The sequence below is a fragment of the Myotis nattereri genome (assembly GCF_964212035.1).
Source record: "Myotis nattereri genome assembly, chromosome: 5".
Classification (NCBI taxonomy): domain Eukaryota; kingdom Metazoa; phylum Chordata; class Mammalia; order Chiroptera; family Vespertilionidae; genus Myotis; species Myotis nattereri.
The window spans coordinates 31,424,903-31,446,950 of record NC_138080.1 but is presented as its reverse complement, the minus strand read 5'-3'; the positions used below and the strand labels follow the sequence as shown (position 1 = coordinate 31,446,950).

The window sequence follows — 22,048 nt, the reverse complement described above, 5'->3', positions numbered from 1 at the left end:
CGCCTTCCCGCCCCTCCCCCGCCCACGCCCCGTAGGGTCTCGAACCCACAACGAAAAGCACGCTGGGCGCTCCTGCGGGTCACGAGACCAGCAACCCCACATAGGGGCGGAGCGAGGCGGCCGCGGCCGGCCCTGTGGGGATTGTAGTCCCGGCCCCACCGCCCCCTGGCGCCAACCCCTCCCCTGGAACTACGCTCCCGTCGTGCCCCGCGGCGCCAGGCGGAGGTGGAGCGGGCGGGCCAGTTGCTAACGCTTGGTGAAGCGCAGCGCTAGCGTCCGTCTCCTTAGGTAAGCGCGCGGCCTCCGGGTCTCGGCTGTCGTGTCCCAGGCTCCCGCGGAGGTGGGGCGAGGGCGGCCGCGGGGGACTTGGCTGAGGGGGACGCCGGCCGCGCTGGGGCGAGGGGGCGACCGCGCCGGGCTCGCGCGCGCCTCGGGCGGACCGGCGGAGCGTCGCGTGTGCGCGTGCGCACAGGACAACCCGGCTCCTGGTGCCCCTCCTCCTTCTGCGCTTGCGTGCGCCCCTGAAGCGTGGTGATCAGACCCCGTGTGTCCAGCTGTTTCCGGCGCGCCCTGCCCCCGGATCATCAGGGCCTGCCCCTGCCACCAGGCTGCGGGGTGACCTGCCTCTTGTGCGCTTTGGGCGAAGCTCCCTAATCTTGATGTACATGCTAAACATTGGTGGTCCTTCTGCTCTTATAGGAAGTGTGAGTTCTCAAGGCCTTTTCTTACTCCGACCGCGGGGTAAGAGGTCTCTCCCAAACCCAACAGCCCAAGGTTCTCCAACTCTTATTGCGCAGAAGGCCCACTTGTAGGGTGTCAGGCCTAGCAGACGCTCAGGGCGCCCCATTAAATTCTAATTTCACTAACGAATAATTTTTTTTAGTATGTCCCAAAAATTGCATGGGACACACTTACGCTAAAAAATTCCCCCCCTCATCTAGAATTCGAATTTAATGGTATCCTACGTGTTATCTGGCGACTGCACTCCATTGGAGAGTTTGTTAGAAATGCAGATTTCGGCCCTCTCCTCTTTGTAGAGCCAGGACCTCGAAACTGCATTAGGAACTGTGGGTGCCTCTGAGGCTCCAGCACTCAGGTCTCCTTACTGCTCAGGTCTCCCTACCCTCCTTGCCTGGCTTCCAGGCCCTGCTCTGAAGAGCCCTCCTGCTGCCACAGACAGGGACAGGGCCCTCGAGGGGCTGTGGGATTGTTTATCAGTCCAGGACAGTTCTCTTGGCCTCGCTCACTTTCTGCCCCTGCCCCCCCTGCGTGGTGGTGATGGATCCCCATTTCCCAGAGGGGAAAGCTGCCGTGGGGGTGAGTCAGGCCGTCTGGTCAGGACACAGCCAGGTGCAGGCTCTGGCCTTCCTAATCCAAGGGTAAAAGAAGGCCTCTTGTTTGAGATTTACATTGTCACCTGCAGAGCCTGACCCAGCTCACTGCAGAAGCACCATTTACCAAGTCCCTCCTAACGCCGGAGTCCACGCATCCTGGGACCCCAGGGCCACGGCCCTCCTCTCTCCCGCCCGCTCTGCCCAGTGTTGCCAGGAATGCCGGCACACACCTGTTTTCCAGTTTGGTGCCTTGGGGCAGCAGGTAGTCTTAAGCTGCTGAGGGGCCTTGCAGTTAGGGTTCCATCTCCCTGGCCCACTAGACCAGGGGTCCTCAAACTTTTTAAACGGGGGGGCCAGTTCACTGTCCCTCAGACCGTTGGAGGGCCGGACTATAGTTTAAAAAAAAACTATGAACAAATTCCTATGCTCACTGCACATATCTTATTTTGAAGTAAAAAAACCAAAACGGGAACAAATACAATATTTGTATTTGCATGTGGCCCACGGGCCGTAGTTTGAGGACCCCTGCACTAGATCCTCCAAGATCTGCCAGTGCAGTTGAGCGCTTCTGGCCCTGGACAGTTGGCACCCGGGGCAGAGGCACCACTACCATAAGTGTGACCAGGTTGTCTGCCTCCCCCTGGAGACCAGGGCACAGACGTTTTTAGGAGGCAACTATCGCTGCAGGCAGAGGAGATGGACGCACCCAGGGAAGGGACTGAGCTGGGCAGGACCTCGTGGGGGAGGGCTGTAGGGGGAGTCGGGGTGCCGTACTTAAGATCCCTGGATGTGTTTAAGCAAAAATGAGCAGTTTCTGTTTGTAGGTGGACTGGCATTCCCCGCGGGGCTTTCGGGATGGGGGCTCGGGTTCTCTCTGTGGAACCTGTTTATTTCTCATCTGTAGAATGGGCTCAGGACCTCTGTCTTGCAGAGGGACTCGGAAGGCAGTCAGTGAGCTGGTGAGCAGCAGCTGTGTGCCCTGGTCAAGAGCCTCCACTCAGGGAGCCTGGTCTTGTCCTGTAGAAAGGGGACAGTCCCACATTCTCGCTACCAGGTCGTTGGGAGGAGTAGGGGAGCCCATTGGTGAAAGCGTGAGGACATGGGCATGGTATTACGTAAAAGCAACTGTCTTCCGACATGCTGGGCCTTGTTTGGGGTCTGCTGACCTAGTGGCTCGCCGGGTGTCCTTTCCTCTCCCCAGTTTCTCTCGTAGCAGTTTTATTGAGATACAGTTCACATACCGTGTAGTCCACTCATTTAAAGTGTACATTTTAGTGGTTTTTAGTATAGTTGCAGGGTTGTGGAAATGTCATCACTATCTGACTCCAGACAATTCCATCACTTCTGTCCGAATTAGCAGTCACCCTCACCTACCTCCCCCAGCCCTTGGTAATCAGGAATCTACTTCCTGTCTCTGTGGATTTGTTTGTTCTGAACATCTTACATAAATGAAATCACATACCGTGTGGCCTTTTGTGTCTGGCTTCTCTCACGAGCATCATGTGTTCAAGGTCCTTCTGCCCTGTGGTGAGTGTCAGTGCCTCATTCCTTTTCACGGCTGAGTAATATTCCACTGTATTCACGGGCCACATTGTGTTTATCATCGGTTGGTGGACACCCATTGCATCCACCTTTTGGCTGTTGTGAATCCTGCTGCTGTGAACACGTGTGTACAGGTTTCTGTGTGGATGTGGGTTTTCAGTTTTTCTGGGCTCATGCCTAGGAGTGGAGGGAAGTTGCTGGGTCAGATGGTGGTCATCCTGTGATATTTATCCGTCCTCTCTAGGGCCCAGCCAGACGCGTCCCAAAGGCAGCCTCCGTTATTTGTCATTTGTTTTGTTTTGGTTAGATAGAGGTTGCACTTTTAGAAGGACAAGTCAGACTGTGTTTGCCGTACAGACAGTGAGAACTTCTGTGGTCCAGGGAAGGCCGTGTGGGGCGTGGGATCCTGGGCATGGTGTGTGCTCGGAGCGGATTTCAGAGTTGGCATTAGGGACTCTATTGTGGGCGCTGCCCAGCACAGGCATTGTGGGCACATGAGGGTCACCCTTCATGAGTTCCACTTTTTGTGGCTGCCTCTGGCACCCTAGTTCAGTATGTTTGTCAAACCGGTATTGTGAGCCTAGGACACATTGTGGTGGGCCAGGATCTTACGTGCCCTCTGAGGGGCCTGGCTGATAAATAAATGAGGGCACATGGAGCTTAGGCGTAAGCCGCGGGGCATGTCATGAGCAGTAAAAGCCGACTGTTGTAAAACGATTTCAACACTTGCTTGTCCACAGGGAAGAGGAAGGAGGGGCTGGCCTACTCCAAATCCCCAGCTGGGCAGTGAGTTCTGGCTGGGCAGCTGCATCTGAGCTCCCTCCTCCTGAAGCCAGTTTAGGTTATCTGTGATTTATCTCTAACATTTGCCAAGGCAGCCCTGACCAATGGGAATAAGAAGCTCATACATAATGTTAAGTTTTCTAGAAACCATGTTTTTAAAAAGTACAAAGTAACAGGTGCAGTTAATTTTAATACTGTTTAATTAACCTAAAACACATAGTGTCATCACTACAACACTTAGTCAAAATGAAAACAATTCACGAGATAGTTTACGTTCTTGTCTTTGTATTAAGTTTCCAAGATCTAGTGTGCATTTTTGCTCACAGCACATCTCAAAGAAAAAGGAAAAAATAAAAAGTCAATGGCGGTTTAAACTTTGCAATCAAGAGTTGGTAGGACCTGAGTGAGAACATGACCAGTGATGCATTTTACTTGGGCTGGGGCTCTCGGATGAGCCCTCAGATTCAGCACTCCTAGGATGGACTCCTCGGCTCACCCAGGCCTCCTGTGGCTGACAGATGATGCTCTGCTCCAATCTCTGTCTCCCACAGTCGGAGCCCTGCCAAGGATGGATCCCCTGGGCTGCACGGAGCAGTGTGAGGATAAGAAGGCTGAGAGCCCAAATCGAGAGCCTGCGCTGTGGCAAGCCCTTCCTGTTCTGTCCGAGCAGCAGTCCAGGGACGTGGAGCTGGTGCTGGCCTACGCCGCACCCATCCTCGACAAGCGCCAGACTTCACGTCTCCTCAAGGAGGTGTCAGCCGTCCACCCACTGCCTGCACAGCCTCACCTTAAAAGGGTTCGCCCGAGCCCTGATGCTGGCCGTCCACACGTGCTGGAGATGCTGCTCTGCCTGGCAGGGCCCGCTGCAGGCACTCGATCGCTGGCTGAGCTCCTCCCACATCCGGCAGTGGATCCCCGAGGCCTGGGACAGCCCTTCCTGGTGCCTGTGCCTGCCTGGCCACCCCTGACCAGGGGCCAGTTTGAGGAGGCGCGTGCCCATTGGCCCACATCCTTCCATGAGGACAAGCACGTGACCCGTGCCCTGGCCGGGCAACTTTTCTCAGCGCAGGAGCAGGCTGAGATGCAGGGCCACATGGAGCGGGCTATACAGGTGGCGCAACAGGCAGCTACCAGGGGCCTGAGGGCTGTGGGGGCTGTGGTAGTGGACCCGGCCTCAGGCCGGGTACTGGCCACGGGCCATGACTGTAGCAGCTCAGCCAGCCCCCTGCTGCATGCCACCATGGTGTGCATTGACTTGGTGGCCCAGGGCCAGGGTCAAGGCACCTATGACCTCAGGCCCCACCCGGCTTGTTCCTTCACCCCAGCCTCAGCCTCCCAGGGTGTCCAGGCCATCTCTATGCACACACTGGATAAGGACATGGACGTGGATGATAATGGCCTCCCCTATGTGTGCACCGGCTACGACCTCTACATTACCCGCGAGCCCTGTGCCATGTGCGCCATGGCCCTGGTGCACTCCCGTGTGCAGCGTGTCTTCTATGGGGCACCCTCTCCTGATGGTGCCCTGGGCACCCGCTTCCGCATCCATGCGCGACCTGACCTCAACCACCGTTTCCAGGTGTTCCAGGGTGTGCTGGAGGCCCAGTGCCGCCAGCTGGACCCCGACACGTAGGTGCCAAGCTTGCTGGTTCCAGACCGTTCTCTGCTCTGCCAGCCTCAGCCTCCTCACAGATCCACTTGGGCCCTGGCTCCCTCATTGTCTAAGGGCTGCGATCCTGTCTGTGGATTTCAGGGCCGTGCCTCCCAGCCGCGGAACCTGGGCCTACACTATCTTCATTGGTGTGTGGTGCTGCATTTCTGCTAGACCAAGCTTTTCCCGGGGCTGGAGCACAATGGGGCCCAGCCGGGCCTCATCGCTGGGCACGCAGGCTTCCCTCCTTCTGCCGCCTTCACCTGCGTCCACGGGTCTACTGGGATTGTATCCCCTTTATCTCAAGTCTGACCCATGAAAATAAACTCAGCCCTTAAACCAGGTTGGTGTCTGTTGACAATTGTGGGGCTGCCTCCATCGAGGGCCTGGGTGTACACAGCTGGAGGGGAGCTTCTGAATCAAATGTGACCAGAGCTCTGCCCGAGTTGAGTTGTGGGTCTGGAACGGTGTTGCTGGCTAGGATGTGTCTGGACTCAGCTGATGGAAAGGCTCCTTCAGGCTGTCCCATTTCCGCTCCATCTCAGGTGGCCAGAGGAGTCCCCAAAGGCCGACTGCCACAGAGCAGTCAGCACCAGAACCAAATTGTTTGTTTGGGACTTGGAGCAGGCTGTTTGTCCGTCCAGCAACCATGCACTGTCTGACCACAAAGGCACTTCAGGGATTCCAGGACATCCCTGTCCCAAGCGATGCTCAGGCTCCTGGGGACGCTCCCATCTTGTGGGAGCAGGGCAGGCGGGGGCTCCACCTGCGAGCCAGTGCAGTGGCCAGACATGGGTGGGGCATGAGCCTGCCCGCCTGCAGGGAGAGCCAGCCAGAGCATGACAGAGGGTCTCGGGAATATTGCTAAGCTGAGGGATGGGCTCCATGGAACTCAGTATCACTGGAACCTTCTTGCCTGGAATAGGTGAGGAATATTCCTAGCGCTTAGCCTCAAGCATGGCTCCTGCCCCACTCTGGTGCCAAGGGTCCCCTGGAGCTTCACTTGGGTTGCAGTGGGGTCCTCAGTTTTGCAAGGCTCATGGGGCAAAAACTACAGACCAGATTGTGTGAACCCAGTCTTGGTGATTTGGCAGTTGGGCACTGCAGCCATAATGAGGCACTCGGAGCTATCTGTGGATAAAAGGTGGGGAGGATGAGGTGGCAGGAGGACAGTAGGCATGGTCACTGGGATCCCAGAAATGTCCTGGCTCCAGGCTGGCCTGTGGATGGCAGGGGCTGCAGTCTAACCCTTTCCCTCCCACCATCGCAGATGCTGCCCAGAGGTGAAGTGATGACACATTTGGTGACACGTTTGGGTGGCCTTCCAGGCAAGAGCCCAGACACCCCTGTGGATAGCCTGGAGGTTAGGACTCTAGCCACAGCAGTTGCACAGGCTACCCCTGGTGTCAGGGTCACCTGGCAGCCAAGGTGACTGTTGCTGTTTCCCCTCCAGGTGGCTGCAGGCTTCAGCCTCATCAGGCCATCACATTGGAAATGCCAGGTGAGTCTTTCCTGGGCGCCCTGGGGGTTTGTGTCTCAGTTCCTCGGGGAAGTGCCCTCGGGTGGCCAGACCCTTTAGGACCACTGTAGGCGCCCACCTCATGCCTCCCATGATGGCTGTTGGAGTCGCCTCCTGGCACTGAGGGGATCACAGGGAAGCACAGTTTCTTTTCTTTCTTTTTAAAAATTGATTAGAGAGAGAGAAGAGAAACATTGATTGATTGCCTCCCATACATACCCCAACCTGGGATTGAATCCACAATCGAGGTGTGTGCTCTGACCGGGAGTGGAACCTGAAACCTTTTGGTATATGCGATGATGCTCCAACCAATTGGGCCACCCAGCCAGGGTTGCTGCTGCTTTCTTTAAAAACTTCATTTTTATAGCGTTCAGTTTCCACATGGGTTGTCAGGTGGTGTTCAGCGTGGCCAGGCCTTCTGCCTGGGGCTCGTTTTATTGACACCACAGGTGGGCACTGAGGTTTGTCACCTGGGTTCATGCCTATACACATAAGATGACGCCCTCATTTCCTCGTGAAGTCTGCAGTGAGCCCCCCCGGTGGCCTGCCTGGTCCTGCTTGAAAACAGGCAGAGCGTACACTGAAGTGTGGCGGCCCCTGGGCACCCTGCTGGTGGCAGAACTGGGATTTGAACCCAGGCCCATGGGTTCCAAGTCAACGCAAAATGTTTGGCCAAGAAAACAGGGTTTCAAGGAGCCTCAAGATTCAGCCAGTTTCCTGTCTCCTTCCTGTCACAACACGTGCTGGTGGGACTGACTGTTGCAGACACCCTGTTCTTGCTTTGGGGGTTGGATGTCAGTCAGGCAGGGAAAGGGGTGCCCTGCCGTGTCCTGGGAGCCAAGGGACTAGGGAATGGATGGCTGGGTGGGGACTGTTGTTGGGGCCTTGGGTGCCTGGCCACAGGGCTTGGTCGGGCACTGTGAGTGAGGTTAGTGACCAGCTTGGGGGATCCCTCTGGGTGGGCTCACTGGAAGAGCGGAAGCCTGGAAACCCTGCCTCTCATGGTCTCCTAGAGCAGTGGTCGGCAAACCGCGGCTCGCGAGCCACATGCAGCTCTTTGGCCCCTTGAGTGTGGCTCTTCCGCAAAATACCACGTGTGGACGCACACGTACAGTGTGAAGTTGACTTAAAACTTTAAGTAAAGTTTATTAAGTTAATTTTAGGGAACGTTGTGGAGTGAAAGAAGATGTAGTGTCGAGGATTGAGAAAGGTGTGTTGAGATGGTTTGGACATACAGAGAGGATGAACGAAAGGAAATAGACGAAACAACTATACAAGACGAGTGTGGATGGGAGAGTTGGAAGGGGTCGACCTCAGCGAACATACCTCAATCAGATTGAGGACGTTTTTAGCAAAGGCCAGCTTAGGAGTACCCTAATTAAGTTACTAACAATGTACCTACCTATATAGTTTAAGTTTAAAAAATCTGGCTCTCAAAAGAAATTTCAATCGTTGTACTGTTGATATTTGGCTCTGTGGACTAATGAGTTTGCTAACCACTGTCCTAGAGAGTCAGGCAGGTCAGGACACTTCTGGCTTCTGTGTTCCTTGGTAAATGTCTGAGGCTTTTCAGTGGCCAACAAGGTGTGGCTACTCCAACCTTCTCCTTCCTCCAGCCTCTGATCTTACTGCTCCAAGACAGGTAGGACCTCACCTCAGGGCATTGCACTGGCAGCATCCTCCCCCAGAATCTGCTGAACTCCCTTCTTCACTTTCCTGAGTCTTAGTTCAAATGCCACCCTTTAGTAAAGCCACCCTGACCCTGCTTTTAGGTCAAAGCGGATACCCCTAGCACTGCCCTGCTAGCCCCCACCTGCCCTGGTGGCTCCTCTTTACAGCACCCAGCATGCCTCAGCTCTCCACCTAGATACCCACCTGTCACAGTGATTGTTGGCCCCCTGTGGGAAGGAGCCGAGGACAGGGCTCCGTGTGTGTTGTCTTTTGTTACCCGGCAGGTACTCAGGAAGCATGCCCAGTGGCAGTGGGGTGAAGTGGAAGGACACTGAGAGGCAACAGGGCAGCACTGACTTTACCATGCTGTTGGTCTCCAAAAAGACATGTTCAAGTCCTGACACCTGGTACCTGGGATTGGAACCTATCTCATTTGGAAAGAGAGTCTTTGCAAGGGTGTTAGTTAAAATGGGTCACACTGTGGTAAGGTGGTCCTAATGCAAGGACAGGTGTCCTTATAAGAAAAGGGGAATTTGGCCCTAACCAGTTTGGCTCAGTGGATAGAGCGTCGGCCTGCGGACTCAAGGGCCCCAGGTTCGATTCCGGTCAAGGGCATGTACCTTGGTTGTGGGCACATCCCCAGTAGGGAGTGTGCAGGAGGCAGCTGATCGATGTTTCTCTCTCATCGATGTTTCTAACTCTCTATCCCTCTCCCTTCCTCTCTGTAAAAAACCAATAAAATATATTTAAAAAAAAATAAAAAAGAAAAGGGGAATTTGAACACTAACACAGGAGGAGGCCATGTGACCATGATGGCAGACACTGGGGTGATGTGGCCACAATCCAAGGACCCCTAGAGCCCCCAGAAGCTGGTAGAGGCTGGAAGGACCCTTCTCTGGAGCCTTTCAAGGAAGCGTGGGCCTGGGACACCTTGATCTCTGACCTCTGGCTTCCATATTATAAGAGGAAAAATCTGTTGTTTTAAACCCGCAGTGTGTGGCTGTTTGTTATAGGATCTCACAAATTCCAAGTGCCAGAACCTTCCCCGGCGACAGGTGTTAACAGTATCTGGGTTCTGCCTATGAGCCTGTGTGAGTGTCCTGTGACGGTTCTAAACAGGCTTTACCAGGAGTCTAACAGACTAACTCATGTGGCTAAACCCATTGCGGGCAGGGCTAGTCCTTCCCTTTGCAGCCTTTTCCAGTTTCTTAGAGGCGCCACATCCCTGGCATGGCCCCCTCCTCCATCTTCACAGCCAGCAGCTCAGCCTCTTCCATCTCTGCCTCTGACCCTCTTGCCTCCCTCTTAAGAGGACCCTGTAAGGACACTGGGTCCCCCCGGGAATCCGGGGTCGTGCCCATCCTAGGGGCTTTGATTTAATCCATCTGCCAAGTCCCTCTGCCGTGTGAGGCAGCATGTCTGCAGGTCCCAAGAACGGAACAGGGACATCTTTGGGGCCTTTACTGTGCTGCCCCCAGCATGGCTTAGTCCCATGGTGTTCTGTGTCCCCATAGAAAAGGAGAACAACTTCCCGCCGCTGCCCAAGTTCATCCCTCTGAAGCCTTGTTTCTACCAGAACTTCTCCGACGAGATCCCCATTGAGCATCAGGTCCTAGTGAAGAGGATCTACCGGCTGTGGCTGTGTGAGCAGTGGGGTTGGCTGGGGGGTGGGGTGGGGGGCTCCCCACACCACTGCAGAGACCCAGGCCAGGCCCAGGTCATGAAGCTGCCCCATCCTCGAGCTGGGAGAGCTTGAGGTTTTTGTAGTAACTGCCTTTCTGATAAAATTCTGTCCCGGAGGCGGCATGGTGTGATGGACAGAACAGGTGGGCCACTGGGCAGGAACCTTTGTCTCCCTCTGGCCTTCGGTCCCTATGTAGTGGGGTGGAGGTTCTCTAACCCCCAAACCCCGGCTGAAGCCTCCTTGTCTCCCCTATCCAGTCTACTGCACCACACTGGCAGTCAACCTCGTCGCCTGCCTGGCCTGGTGGATTGGAGGTGGCTCAGGAGCCAACTTTGGCCTGGCCCTGGTCTGGCTGCTGCTCTTCTCCCCTTGTAGCTATGTGTGCTGGTTCCAGCCGGCTTACAAGGCCTTCCGGTAAGTGGGGGCCTGGCCATGCCCTCATGGGGCCTTGGGGTGTCTGTGCTGGCTGTGGGTTCAAAAGTGAGTAGCCAGGATGCCCCCAGCTGTGTGTGCACATCTCCATGCTGATTCCTGCACTTGGAACCTGTGCTTGCTCTGCACCTGTCACCCTAACCCAGGTGCTAGTAACCCTCCCTTTCTCTTGTCTAGTTTGGATGACATCTTGTATCGGGGTCTGCGCACTACAACCCACAGATACCTGTTGTATTGTCTTTTAACAACTCTACTGAGTTATATTTCACATTCCATACAACTCACCTAATATTTGAGTGTTTCTAGAGTCTTCACAAGGTTGTACACTCATCACATCCAATTCCAGAACATTTTCACTGCTTCAGAAGCCCCATCCCCCTTAGCAGTCACCCCTGTCCCCTCCCCAGCCCCTTTGGACATAACCTGCTTCTATGAACATTGGCCCCTAGTCAGCCCCCTGCTACTCAGGTGTATTGCTCCTGGATGGTCCCTAAGTCCCATCCTTAGGAGGTAAGAGTTCTTATACACCAGTGATGGCGAACCTTTTAAACTCGGCGTGTCAGCATTTTGAAAAACCCTAACTTAACTCTGGTGCCGTGTCACATATAGAAATTTTTTGATATTTGCAACCATAGTAAAACAAAGATTTATATTTTTGATATTTATTTTATATATTTAAATGCCATTTAACAAAGAAAAATCAACCAAAAAAATGAGTTTGCATGTCACCTCTGACACGTGTGTCATAGGTTTGCCATCACTGTTATACACCTTTCCAGTAAGGAACCCATCAGTGCAGCATCTTCTCAGAGGGGCAGTGTTTAGGCCCCTCATGGTCAGAGACTTGTGTGAGCATGTGTGCAGTAATTCATGCAGGTCGTACCTGAAGAAGGGAGAATATTTCTGGGTTGCTGTCTCTGCCTCACATTCTCCTCTGGGTTGTTGTCACTGAGAGGCTGGGGCAGCCATAATGGTCATTCCTCTCGCTCTGCAGGGCCGACAGTTCCTTCAATTTCATGACATTTTTCTTTATCTTCGGAGCCCAGTTTGTCTTGACCGTCTTCCAGGCTGTCGGCTTCTCAGGATGGGGTGCTTGGTAAGTCAGTGAACGTGGCCACCGTGGTGGGTGTTAACTACAGACATGTGCGTGAATGCCTGGGTCTGTCCGTGCGGGCTGAGACTGTAACGTAGACCCCAACTTCTGACGGCTGATGGAGAACAGACATTTACTTCCTGCTTTTGTAAATGCTCCAAGGGTGCCAGGTTGAGGGGCAGGGTGTCTGCTCCACATTGGTCCCAGTGCCTGTGAATGCTTGGTTACCAGCCACGCTGGCCACAAGGAAGAGACCGGTAGGCATGGGCCAGCAGTGTGTCCCAGGAGGAGAGTTTGGAGAACAGCAACCTGTGAGCCCACCCTCTAGAGCAGTGGTTCTCAACCTTCTGGCCCTTTAAATACAGCTCCTCATATTGTGACCCAACCATAGAATTATTTCGTTGCTGCTTCATAACTGTAATGTTGCTACTGTTATGAATTGTAATGTAAATATCTGATATGCAGGATGGTCTTAGGCGACCCCTGTGAAAGGGTCATTTGACCGCCAAAGGGGTCGCGACCCACAGGTTGAGAACCGCTCATCTAGAGAGCAATCTGGCCTCTGTTTGCTTGATTTTAGAGTATTAGATGGCATTTCCATAGGTTCTGTAACAAGTTACTTCCAACTTAGTGACTTAAAATGAAACAAACTTCTCATTTCCAGATTGGGGGAGTCCAACATGGGTCTCATGTGCTAAACCCAGGTGTGGGTGGGGCTGGTCCTTTTGGAGGCTCCAGGGGAGAATCATTTCCTGCCTTTTCCAGCTTTGAGGGTGCCACATCTCTGGCTCATGGCCCCTTCCTCCATCTTCACAGCCAGCAGTGCAGCCTCTCCCAAATTTCTACTGTCCTTCCTCCCTCCCTCATGTGAGGACCCTGTGATGACACTGAGCCCCCTGGGTAATCCAGGGTCATCCCCATTTCATGGCCTTAACTTTGTCCTACCTGCAAAGTCCCTTTACCACATGCGATGACAGACGTGTCGAGAGTTACTGGGACCAGGACATGGGGGCTGTTACCAGCCACAGGTGGTGTCTTTGGTGTCCAGTGTTGGGTAAGAGGCATTCGGGTTGGCTCTCTTCACACTGCCTGGGAGTGCCATGATGTGTTTGGCCTTTTGGTTGATTGTTTTCCGAATGACAGGAGCTCATTCTCTCTGTAGTTAGAGCTCCCGATTCAGGAACATTTTCTTCCTTTTTTTAAAAAAATATTTTTTATTGATTTTTTACAGAGAGGAAGGGAAAGAGATAGAGAGTTTGAAACATCGATGAGAGAGAAACATCGATCAGCTGCCTCCTGCACACCCCCTAATGGGGATGTGCCTGCAACCAATGTACATGCCCTTGGCCAGAATCGAACCTGGGACCCTTCAGTCCGCAGGCCGACGCTCTATCCACTGAGCCAAACCGGTTAGGGAAGGGATATTTTCTTATGTCATGTCCTTGAGTCCTCTTGGTCCACTTTTTCTGGGTCTTTTTAAAAAAATATAATATGCCGAAACCGGTTTGGCTCAGTGGATAGAGCGTCGGCCTGCGGACTGAAAGGTCCCAGGTTCGATTCCGGTCAAGGGCATGTACCAGGGTTGCGGGCACATCCCCAGTAGGAGATGTGCAGGAGGCAGCTGATCGATGTTTCTCTCTCATCGATGTTTCTAACTCTCTATCTCTCTCCCTTCCTCTCTGTAAAAAATCAATAAAAATATATTTAAAAAATATATATAATATATTTTTATTGATTTCAGAGAGGAAGGGAGAGGAAGAGAGAGATAGAAACATCAATGATGAGAGAGAATCAATCCACTGCCTCCTGCACGCCCCCCACTGGGGATCAAGCCCGCAACCCGGGCATGTGCCCTTGACTGGAATTGAACCAGGGACCCTTCAGTCTGCAGGCCGATGCTCTATCCACTGAGCCAAACCGGCTAGGCCTGGGTCTTTCTTTGGGATGCCTATTGCCATCATTTCTGTGGTTTTCCTCCCTGTCGTTCCCTGTGTACACTGGGAGAGCCACCGTGGCCCGTCCTCGGCAGTGAGAAGTCATACACTCTCGTTTGTTTCTTGAGGCTCATGTGAGTTTTCACAGCCTCTTCAGACCCCGCCTCTCAGCTCCTTCCTTACTGTCCATTTCCTGCTGTCTCTTCTGCCCTTCTCTGTAGAGCCTCAGAATCATCTGCTTTTCTCCTGAGATCATTTCTAGAATGCATGTCCCTACATCTTCCTGTTGTTGCTCTTCCTGTTGGTGATGACATGCGCTTTGTGTGGGCCAAGGTGCTATCTCAGTCTTTCAGGTGCAGTGATTCTCGGAGAGGACCTCAGGACTCCGCAGATGGTTGTGCTCTTGGCTGTGGTTTATACAGAAACAGGACAGCAAAATGAGCTGAGGGGATAGGTGTGTAGGACAAGTTGAGGGGGGATCACATGCAAGCTTCCAGCGTCCTCTCATGGTGGGGTCCCACAGAATACACTTAATTACCCCAAAATGAAATGTGACATTGTGCAGAAGGTGCAGTACCTAGGGCTCTCATTGGGGTTGGTCATGTGGACCCCGCTCTGCCTGGCAGGTACAAGATTCCAGACTTCAGGAGGAGAGCAGGTGCTCAGTGCGAATGATGTAGTTGCAGAGGTATTTCAGGGCCAGGCAGCTCCCCTATCGGGGAGAGGAACCCCCAGAGTTCAATTCCCAAATGTCCCCCCACCATCTGGTTTGCACTACAGGCATGCACGGGCATCTTATTGTTGTTTTGTTAATCCTCAGATAAGGACATTTTTTCCCACTGATTTTTAGAGAGAGTGGAAGTGGGGTAGAGACAAATAGGGAGAGAGGGGGAGGGAGAGGGAGAGGGGGAGAGAAACATCGATAGGTTGCCTCCTGCATGCACCCTGCCAGGGGCAGGGATCTAACCTGCTACCAAGGTACAGGTACATGTTCTCTTTTTTTTCTTTTCTTTTTTAAAAATATATTTTATTGATTTTTTTACAGAGAGGAAGGGAGAGAGATAGAGAGTTAGGAACATTGATGAGAGAAACATCAATCAGCTGCCTCCTGCACACCTCCTACTGGGGATGTGCCCGCAACCCAGATACATGCCCTTGACCGGAATTGAACCTGGGACTCTTCAGTCCGCAGGCTGACGCTCTGTCTGCTGAGCCAAACCAGTTAGGGCCAGGTACATGCTTTTGATTGGAAAATGAACCCTTGACCTTTCAGTGTACGGACAAATGCTCTAACCACTTAGCACACCAGCCAGGGCACTTGGGCATCTTTTTTTTTTTTTTTTTAATATATTTTATTCGCCGAAACCGGTTTGGCTCAGTGGATGGATAGAGCGTTGGCCTGCGGACTGTAAGGTCCCAGGTTCAATTCCGGTCAAGAGCATGTACCTGGGTTGCGGGCACATCCCCTGTGGGAGATGTGCAGGAGGCGGCTGATCGATGTTTCTCTCTCATTGATGTTTCTAACTCTCTATCTCTCTCCCTTCCTCTCTGTAAAAAAATCAATAAAATATATTTAAAAATATATATATTTTATTGATTTCAGAGAGAAAAGGAGAGGGAGAGAGAGAGAGAGAATCATCAGTGATGGGAGAGAATCACTGATAGGCTGCCTCTTGCATGCTCCACACTGGGGATTGAGCCCACAACCCAGGCGTATGCCCTTGACTGGAATTGAACCTGGGACCCTTCAGTCCACAGTTTGATGCTCTATCTGCTGAGCCAAATCGGCTAGGGCTCAGGCATCTTTTTTCTCCAGGGTTGAACAGGGTAGAGGGACTTCCTGGTGGGGTGAGAGCAAGGACCAGAAGGGACAGTTTTCAGGGGAGACTTTCAGCTCATCCCCAAGCAGAAGCGATGCTCTCAAGAGTCACCCTGTGACAGTCACCCACTCCCGCCAGTCCTGTGTCATGTGGACCTGTCACTCCCTACACACTGGTCTGCTCTGCAGACACATTCCTGTGAATCTATAAAAAAGAAGGACACTTAGGATATCTAAACATATCATAGGTAAATATGACCATGATGGGAGGGAGAGGAAGAGAGAGATAGAAACATCAATGATGAGAGAGAATCATCGATTGGCTGCCTCCCGCACGCCCCACACTGGGGATTGAGCCCACAACCTGGGCATGTGCCCTGACTGGGAATCGAACCATGACCTCCTGGTTTATAGGTTGATGCGCAACCACTGAGCCATGCCGGCTGAGTGGCTCCTGTTCCTTTTTAAATAGCCTGTTAACCTTGCTACCCCGAGGTTTACAGAAGGTACAGGGACAGGATAGAGTGCTGCCATCCACCCATCTCCCTGACACCTTTGCCCCCACCCAGACTGCAGGCTCCATTTGCATTTCTGCAGCAGTATCCATGAAAGCCCTTTTTAAAAAATCCTCACCCAAGGACATCTTTATAGAGAGGAAAAGAGAGAAAGAGGGAGAGAGAAACATTAATGTGAGAGAAAAACACTGATCACTTGCCTTCGGTATACTCCCTGACTGGGGATCAAACCCGCAACCAGGTATGTGCCCTGACTGGAAACCGAGCCAGGAACCCTGCAGTGCACGGGGACGACGCTCAACCAACCGAGTCCCTCCAGGGGCTCTGTGGCAGGATTTAATTGTTGCTTTAGCAGAGTGTGCACGTCAGACCCAGGTGAGCGGCGCCTGTTTCTATGAGTTGGTGTCTTTTTCTGCCTCTCCCTGATCTGTGGGCTTGACTGTCCTGTGCAATGTCCCACATTTGGGTTTTTAGAGTAACAGCTTTATTGAGACACATTCCACACACACAGACAAAAAATTCACCCTTTACCGAATGTCAGGGATGGGGAACGTCTGGCCCACAGGCTGTATAAGGCCTGTGAAATCATTTGGTCTGACCCTACCAAGGCATTAGGGGTGATTAATTAAATGTTTGACCAAATATAGCAGGCTAATTTTTACGTTAATTTTGTATGCCCTATGAGTGATGTTATAATATCCAAATGGCCCTTGGCAGAAAAAGGTTTCCCAACCCTGCTTTAGGTGTACAAATCAGTGTTTTTAATACATTCACAGGGTTGTATGTAATCATCTAATTCCAGAATATTCCATCACCCTTCAAAGGAAACCCTGTTCCCATCAACAGTCACCCCCTTCCTCTAACAACTATTAATGTATTTTTTGTCCCTGTGGATGTGCCTGTTCTGGACTTTCACATGAGTGGAATCACATACTGTGTGGCCTTGTGTGTCTGGCTTCTCTCACTGAGCATGTGTTCAAGGTTCATCCACATTGTAGTGTCAGTACTTCACTCCTTTTCATGGCAGAATAATATTCTATTGTGTGGATGAACCACACTTTGTATATCCGTTCATCAGCTGATGAACACTTAGGTTGTTTTTTACTTTTTTTTGCTATTGTTAGTAGCGCTGCTGAGAAATTTCTATGTGTTTTTGTGTGGACGTGTGTTTTTCTTTTGAGTGTATACCCAGGAATGGCATTGCTAGGTGGCAAGGTAACTATTTTAATTTTAACCTTCTGAGGAACTGCCAGATTCTTCCACAGATTTTGCAGGCTGTGTCCCCTGCTGTCTTTTCTCCTGTTCTGCCCCTTCTCCCTAGTTCTGGCCCCTTGTGCCCCTGGCTGAGTGGCTCTGGGGGAGCACCTGGCACCCCTGGCTCCCTTGTTCCCCGCCCTGTCCCTCCCTCTGTGCCCAGGCCTCTCTCCATCCTCCTGTTCTCCGTACTGCATGTCTTGGCCCCTCTGGATATGGTTGGGGTATAGAAGGCTTACTCTGTCGTCTGTTTGTAGCTGATTGAGGCCAGTTTATCACCTGCTGTTGCAAGGGATGTCATTCTGGGTCATAGATGAGCTTGTTCTTTGGGAAGCTGGCAGTTGCCAGCCCACTCCTTGGTGAGTCTGGGAGGCAGTGCCACGGAGCAGGCTCCCCATTCTACAATCCCAGCTGTAGGTATGTTGACCCTCAGAGACCATGTTCCTCAGACTGGGCCCCACCCCCACCGCCACCTACTCGGCCTCCTGTTCTAGGGCTCCAGATCTAGTGGGAGATCCCCATCACAGGCAGTGCCTCCTCCCCTCCAGGAGCCTGAGGGTGATCCCCTTCCCTGTAGGACAGGGTCCAGCTGCCCCGCCTTAGCTGCCTGTCCATCTCCCCCAGTGCCCACCTGAGCCCTCCAGTGCCCAGTTTTGCTCACAGTGCAAAGCAGTGTATGTAGAATGTTCCTCCTCCATTCACAGAGCGGGAGCGGGTACCGTGTTTGCATGTGCCTGTAGTATACACATGCATGTTTTCATAAACATTCTGTGGAAGAATACGTAGCAAACAGATCACATTGGTTCCCTCTGAGATGGGGGGGGGGCGGTGGGGGTTGGCAGGAGAGAGATTGTTTATTGTATATTCTTTCAAATTTCCTAATCTTTGAACTCTGTGGTTTTACTACTTGTTAAGAAAAAATATTCTAAAAAATACTGTGTTTCTTGACTTCCCTTCCCAGAGGGAGCATGTATAAACAGATGGACATTCTTTTTCATGCGGGCCAATGATGTTCTTATTTCGTAGACCTTGCTGTGCCGGCTGAGCTTCAACTTCCTTTTCCCCTCTTATTTTTTACCATCTCCTTAGTAATCTGTCGTGTGGCTGTAGCATAATTTACGCTCTTGTTCCCAGCCGGTGGTCGTGTCGGGTACTCCCAGTTTCTCATTATTCCAAACAATTGTTGTCGTGTAAGTTCTTAGAATTAAAACAGTTGGGGTAAGAGTCTTTTTACAGATAATGCCACATGCCCTCCAGAAAGGGTGTACACTGCCACTAACAGAGTGGTGTTCATGTCTCCATTTCCTATATGCATGACATTTGCCCATAGACGGTAGGAGAATGACACTTGTTCTAACTTGCGTGACTATTGGTGGGTTTGGGCATTATTTCGTGAGTTTATTGACCCCTCGGTAGTCCTTGGGAGAATTTCCCACTGCTCTGCAGGTCGTTCACCTTTTCCTTTTTCAGAGCTCTTTACATATGAAGGGCAGTGGTCCCTTGTCCGGCAGATATGCTGGCGCCCACACTCTCTCTTACCCCTTGCAGTGGTTGGCTGGCAGCGATCGGGTTCTTCCAGACCAGTGTTGGAGCTGCCGTGGTCATGCTGTTTCCGGCCATCATGTTCACAATGTCAGCCGCCATGATGGCCTTTGTGATCATGAAGGTAAGTCCTCTGGGTCCTGAGACGTCTGGCTTCTTCCCATGCATCCTGTCACCTGACCTTCCTGGCCCTGGGGACTTGTCTTATTCCTGTTTCAGGAGCAAGAGACAGTACAGTGTCCCGGAAGTGACATGATTTCCATCAGCAGGGAAGTCTCTCTGAGTCAGGACCCTCAACGGCTCAAACCAACACCCCACCTGTCTGCCCACAGTGGCCTTCCAAGGACAAAGGACTTGGGGAAATAGCACAGTGTCAGCTGCTACTGACTACACCTACCTTTGGGTGTGTCCCCAGCACACACAGGTCCACACTGTGTGTGCTCGATCTGTCCACACTGGCTATGTGTTGTCATTTGTAGTTAAATTCAAATTTGTAGTTAAAGTAAAATGAAATAAAACAGCTTACCCCACGTGCTCCAGGGCAGGTCAGCTCAGCCTCTCTGGTTGGTGGGGAGTCAGTGGTCTGTCCCCAGGGGTCTCTGCTGTGGAGATCACTACTAGCACCCAGGGATGGCTTTGTGCACTGTCTGGGCCTGACACTCCCATGCCAGGAGGCCATCAAATGATTGTCATACAAGTTTGTTGTGGATTTCTCCATTCCAACCACTGCCCAAGAGTACCCAGAGCCGCCTCCAGGCACTGGGTGTTGGGTAGGGGCAGTCACAGGAAGAGAAAAGCCCCAAATCCATGACAGGATGAGCCTCTTTCCATGACAGACATGTGGTGGGCCTCACAGGGCAACAGAGGTCGGCACCAAGAGGCACCAGGGGCTGTGGCTCACAGCTGGGTCTTCTGAGTTCAGTCTTAGATTCAACATGTTTTCTAAAGTTTCCGCAGACCTTTCTGTGGCTTTTGTACTTCCTTTAAGAAAAACACAACCTTAAACGTGAGCGGCCTCCACATCACTCACAGAAGTACTGATCTTTGTCCTCTGCTACCACCCTCTGCCCTGCAGGTACACAGGATCTACCGGGGAACCGGTGGAAGCTTCCAGAAGGCACAGACAGAGTGGAACAACGGCACTTGGCGGGACCCACTGTCTCGGGAGGCCCAGTTCAACAACTTCTCAGGGAATAGCCTGCCTGAGTACCCCACTGTACCCACCTATCCAGCCAGTGGTAGCCAGTGGCCTTAGAGGGAGCTGACTGGTCTTGTTGCTTGCCTGCCACCACCAGCCCTCCTCCTCCTCCCTATCCATTCCCTATCCACTCCCTATCCACGCTGGGTCCAGTGAAGCCCTAAGCATCTGTCCCCTGTCCCTCCCAGGTGGCAGGTAGGCTCCTCCCCCAGCCAGGATGGCAGCAGGGGTTGGTGGCCACCGGGACCTTTTCCAGGTGGGATGGCAGACCCCAGCAGCTCTCAGGGACCTGTGCCCATAGCTCATCTCACATCCAAGAGCAGAGGTCCTTGCAAGCACTGCCCAGAAGTCGGCTGGCCCTGCCAACCAGCAGAAGGATGCCTCTCTTGCTCCTGAAAACTTTTGGTCACATAATGTCCACTGCAGCAGCCACACCCTCTCCCCTTGGGGTCTCAGAGGACTGATTTTGGAAGGAGGCTGGCCGCCCTCCATGCCAGTGCTGGGGACGCTAAGAAGGGCTCCTCAAATTCACCCCGCTCCTGTCAGGGCCATCACCCTCGCCCAGTGCTCAGGAAGAGGGAGGTTCTTCCCTGCTGGTGATGTAGACACGATGCACAGCTGGTTACTCAACATTTTGTCCTGAGTTTATCCATTTGCAGCTGGGGGCTCACGGGGATGGCCAGAGGCTAATTCACTGCCTCCGTGCCATGATCTCAGCTTTTCCCTGTCCATCTGTCCCAGTTCTCTGCACTGGTCCTCAACTGCTGTTCATGACTATTGACCAGCTTGCTTCCAGCCTTTCTGTCCACCGTTGCTCTCCCCCAGAGACGCTCTCTTCTCCCACGTGTTAGAACTCCAATGCCTGGGCTGGCTGCTCCTATACAGGGAATCTCAGCAGGATGTTCATCGAGATCCAGAACCTGGGACTAAACCCTTTGGTGGGGACATGGGCTTCTCTCCCCACCGTGCAAACAGGAAAACAGGTGCATCTCATCAGAGTGTGTATGGCCCCAGGGTTACCGCCATCTAGAGGTGTGAGTGCTGGGCCAGCCACTCAGGCTGTGATCCACACGGCCATTTTCTGGATGTGTGGAAGCAGATCACATTTCTCAGGAGAACAGCCTTTCAGGAGGAAACAAGATGTGACAAATCTCTGTGCCTTACTGAGGAATCTAAATACCGTCACTTCTTTTCTCCTCTCAGTTCTTCTAGCTCCTTCTGAGATGGAGGAACTGGATGTTGCCACAGCACCTTTGTGAATGGACGGGCTGAGGGAGGTGCCCTGATGGCCTCTCAGCCCATGTTGTCCAGGCTTCCAGTAATGCTGCCCCTTGGCTCCTGCCTGCCTGTCCCCTGGGGCAGGCCATGGACCCATCCCCGTCACACCACGCTCTGCTGGGATGCCATCCTCTCCAGAAGCTCCAGCATGGCCAGGATGTGTCCATGTTCGCTTGCTTTGCTTTGCTTGTGCCGAACGCCACATGGTGTCTGAAGGTGGCCATGGCCCCTGAGGAAGCGCCTGGGCCTGGGTCCCTGAAGGGCAAGTCCTCCTGGATGGAAAACAAAACCCTAGGTTCCCCGGGTTCTCAGTAACATCCCCAAGCCAGCTTCCTATGACTGACAGATGGCTCACTCTGGGCACATTGTGGACTGAATCTCATTGTGACTGGATGCCATTAGTAACGGAGCCGGTTAACCAGGCGCAGAATGAACACACAGGAGCACCCCACTCCCCACCCCACTGTACATGGCACCTTGGTTACGTTGTAGTAGGTGTTTTTGTTTTTTTGATTATGTTACTTTATTTTGAAGTAGTTTTTGTTACTGGAAAATATTCTGGAAATAAATCCATCCTTTCTGCAGCAGACCAGGCCTCCCAGGGGCTGTTTGTGGTGGGTGTATGCGTGTATAGCCTCAGACAGAATACCACCAGGACAGCCTGTGCTCCTGGACCCAGTTTCCATTGATAGGCAGGCCCTGCCCTATAAGCACCGAACCTCCCTGTGCACCAGGGACGGAGCCCGGTTCAGCCCAGCACTGTGCGCCCAGGCATCTGCCCTCATACAACGTCCACACG

General features: G+C 52.7%; 2 protein-coding genes across 4 annotated transcripts; both read left to right on the top strand.

Moving 5' to 3' along the window:
• The first annotated feature begins 209 nt into the window (after positions 1-209).
• On the top strand, positions 210-5,651 carry ADAT3 (adenosine deaminase tRNA specific 3). The gene is made up of 2 exons (XM_081091874.1): positions 210-288; positions 4,211-5,651. Exon 2 carries the CDS (start codon positions 4,228-4,230, stop codon positions 5,290-5,292), a length of 1,065 nt encoding a protein of 354 aa, XP_080948000.1. The 5' UTR covers positions 210-288; positions 4,211-4,227; the 3' UTR covers positions 5,293-5,651.
• On the top strand, positions 210-21,838 carry SCAMP4 (secretory carrier membrane protein 4). 3 transcript variants are annotated; one of them, XM_081091876.1, is made up of 8 exons: positions 218-288; positions 6,581-6,673; positions 6,764-6,811; positions 10,015-10,143; positions 10,442-10,598; positions 11,611-11,712; positions 18,780-18,897; positions 19,849-21,838. In XM_081091876.1, the coding sequence occupies exons 3-8, from the start codon at positions 6,805-6,807 to the stop codon at positions 20,026-20,028; spliced, it is 693 nt and encodes a 230-aa protein (XP_080948002.1). In that variant the 5' UTR covers positions 218-288; positions 6,581-6,673; positions 6,764-6,804; the 3' UTR covers positions 20,029-21,838. The 3 variants fall into 3 exon arrangements, with proteins under 3 accessions (XP_080948001.1, XP_080948003.1, XP_080948002.1); XM_081091875.1 differs by lacking the exon at positions 6,581-6,673 and having other exon boundaries at positions 210-288; XM_081091877.1 differs by lacking the exons at positions 6,581-6,673; positions 11,611-11,712 and having other exon boundaries at positions 210-288.
• Positions 21,839-22,048: the final 210 nt, after the last annotated feature.

Excerpts from the sequence above, each read along its gene's own strand:
- ADAT3 (XM_081091874.1), top strand. The coding sequence starts at position 4,228 with ATGGATCCCCTGGGCTGCACGGAGCAGTGTGAGGATAAGAAGGCTGAG.
- SCAMP4 (XM_081091875.1), top strand. Across the intron at positions 10,144-10,441 it reads GATCTACCGGCTGTGGCTGT|TCTACTGCACCACACTGGCA; the intron begins GTGAGCAGTGGG and ends TCCCCTATCCAG. Across the intron at positions 18,898-19,848 it reads TGGCCTTTGTGATCATGAAG|GTACACAGGATCTACCGGGG; the intron begins GTAAGTCCTCTG and ends TCTGCCCTGCAG.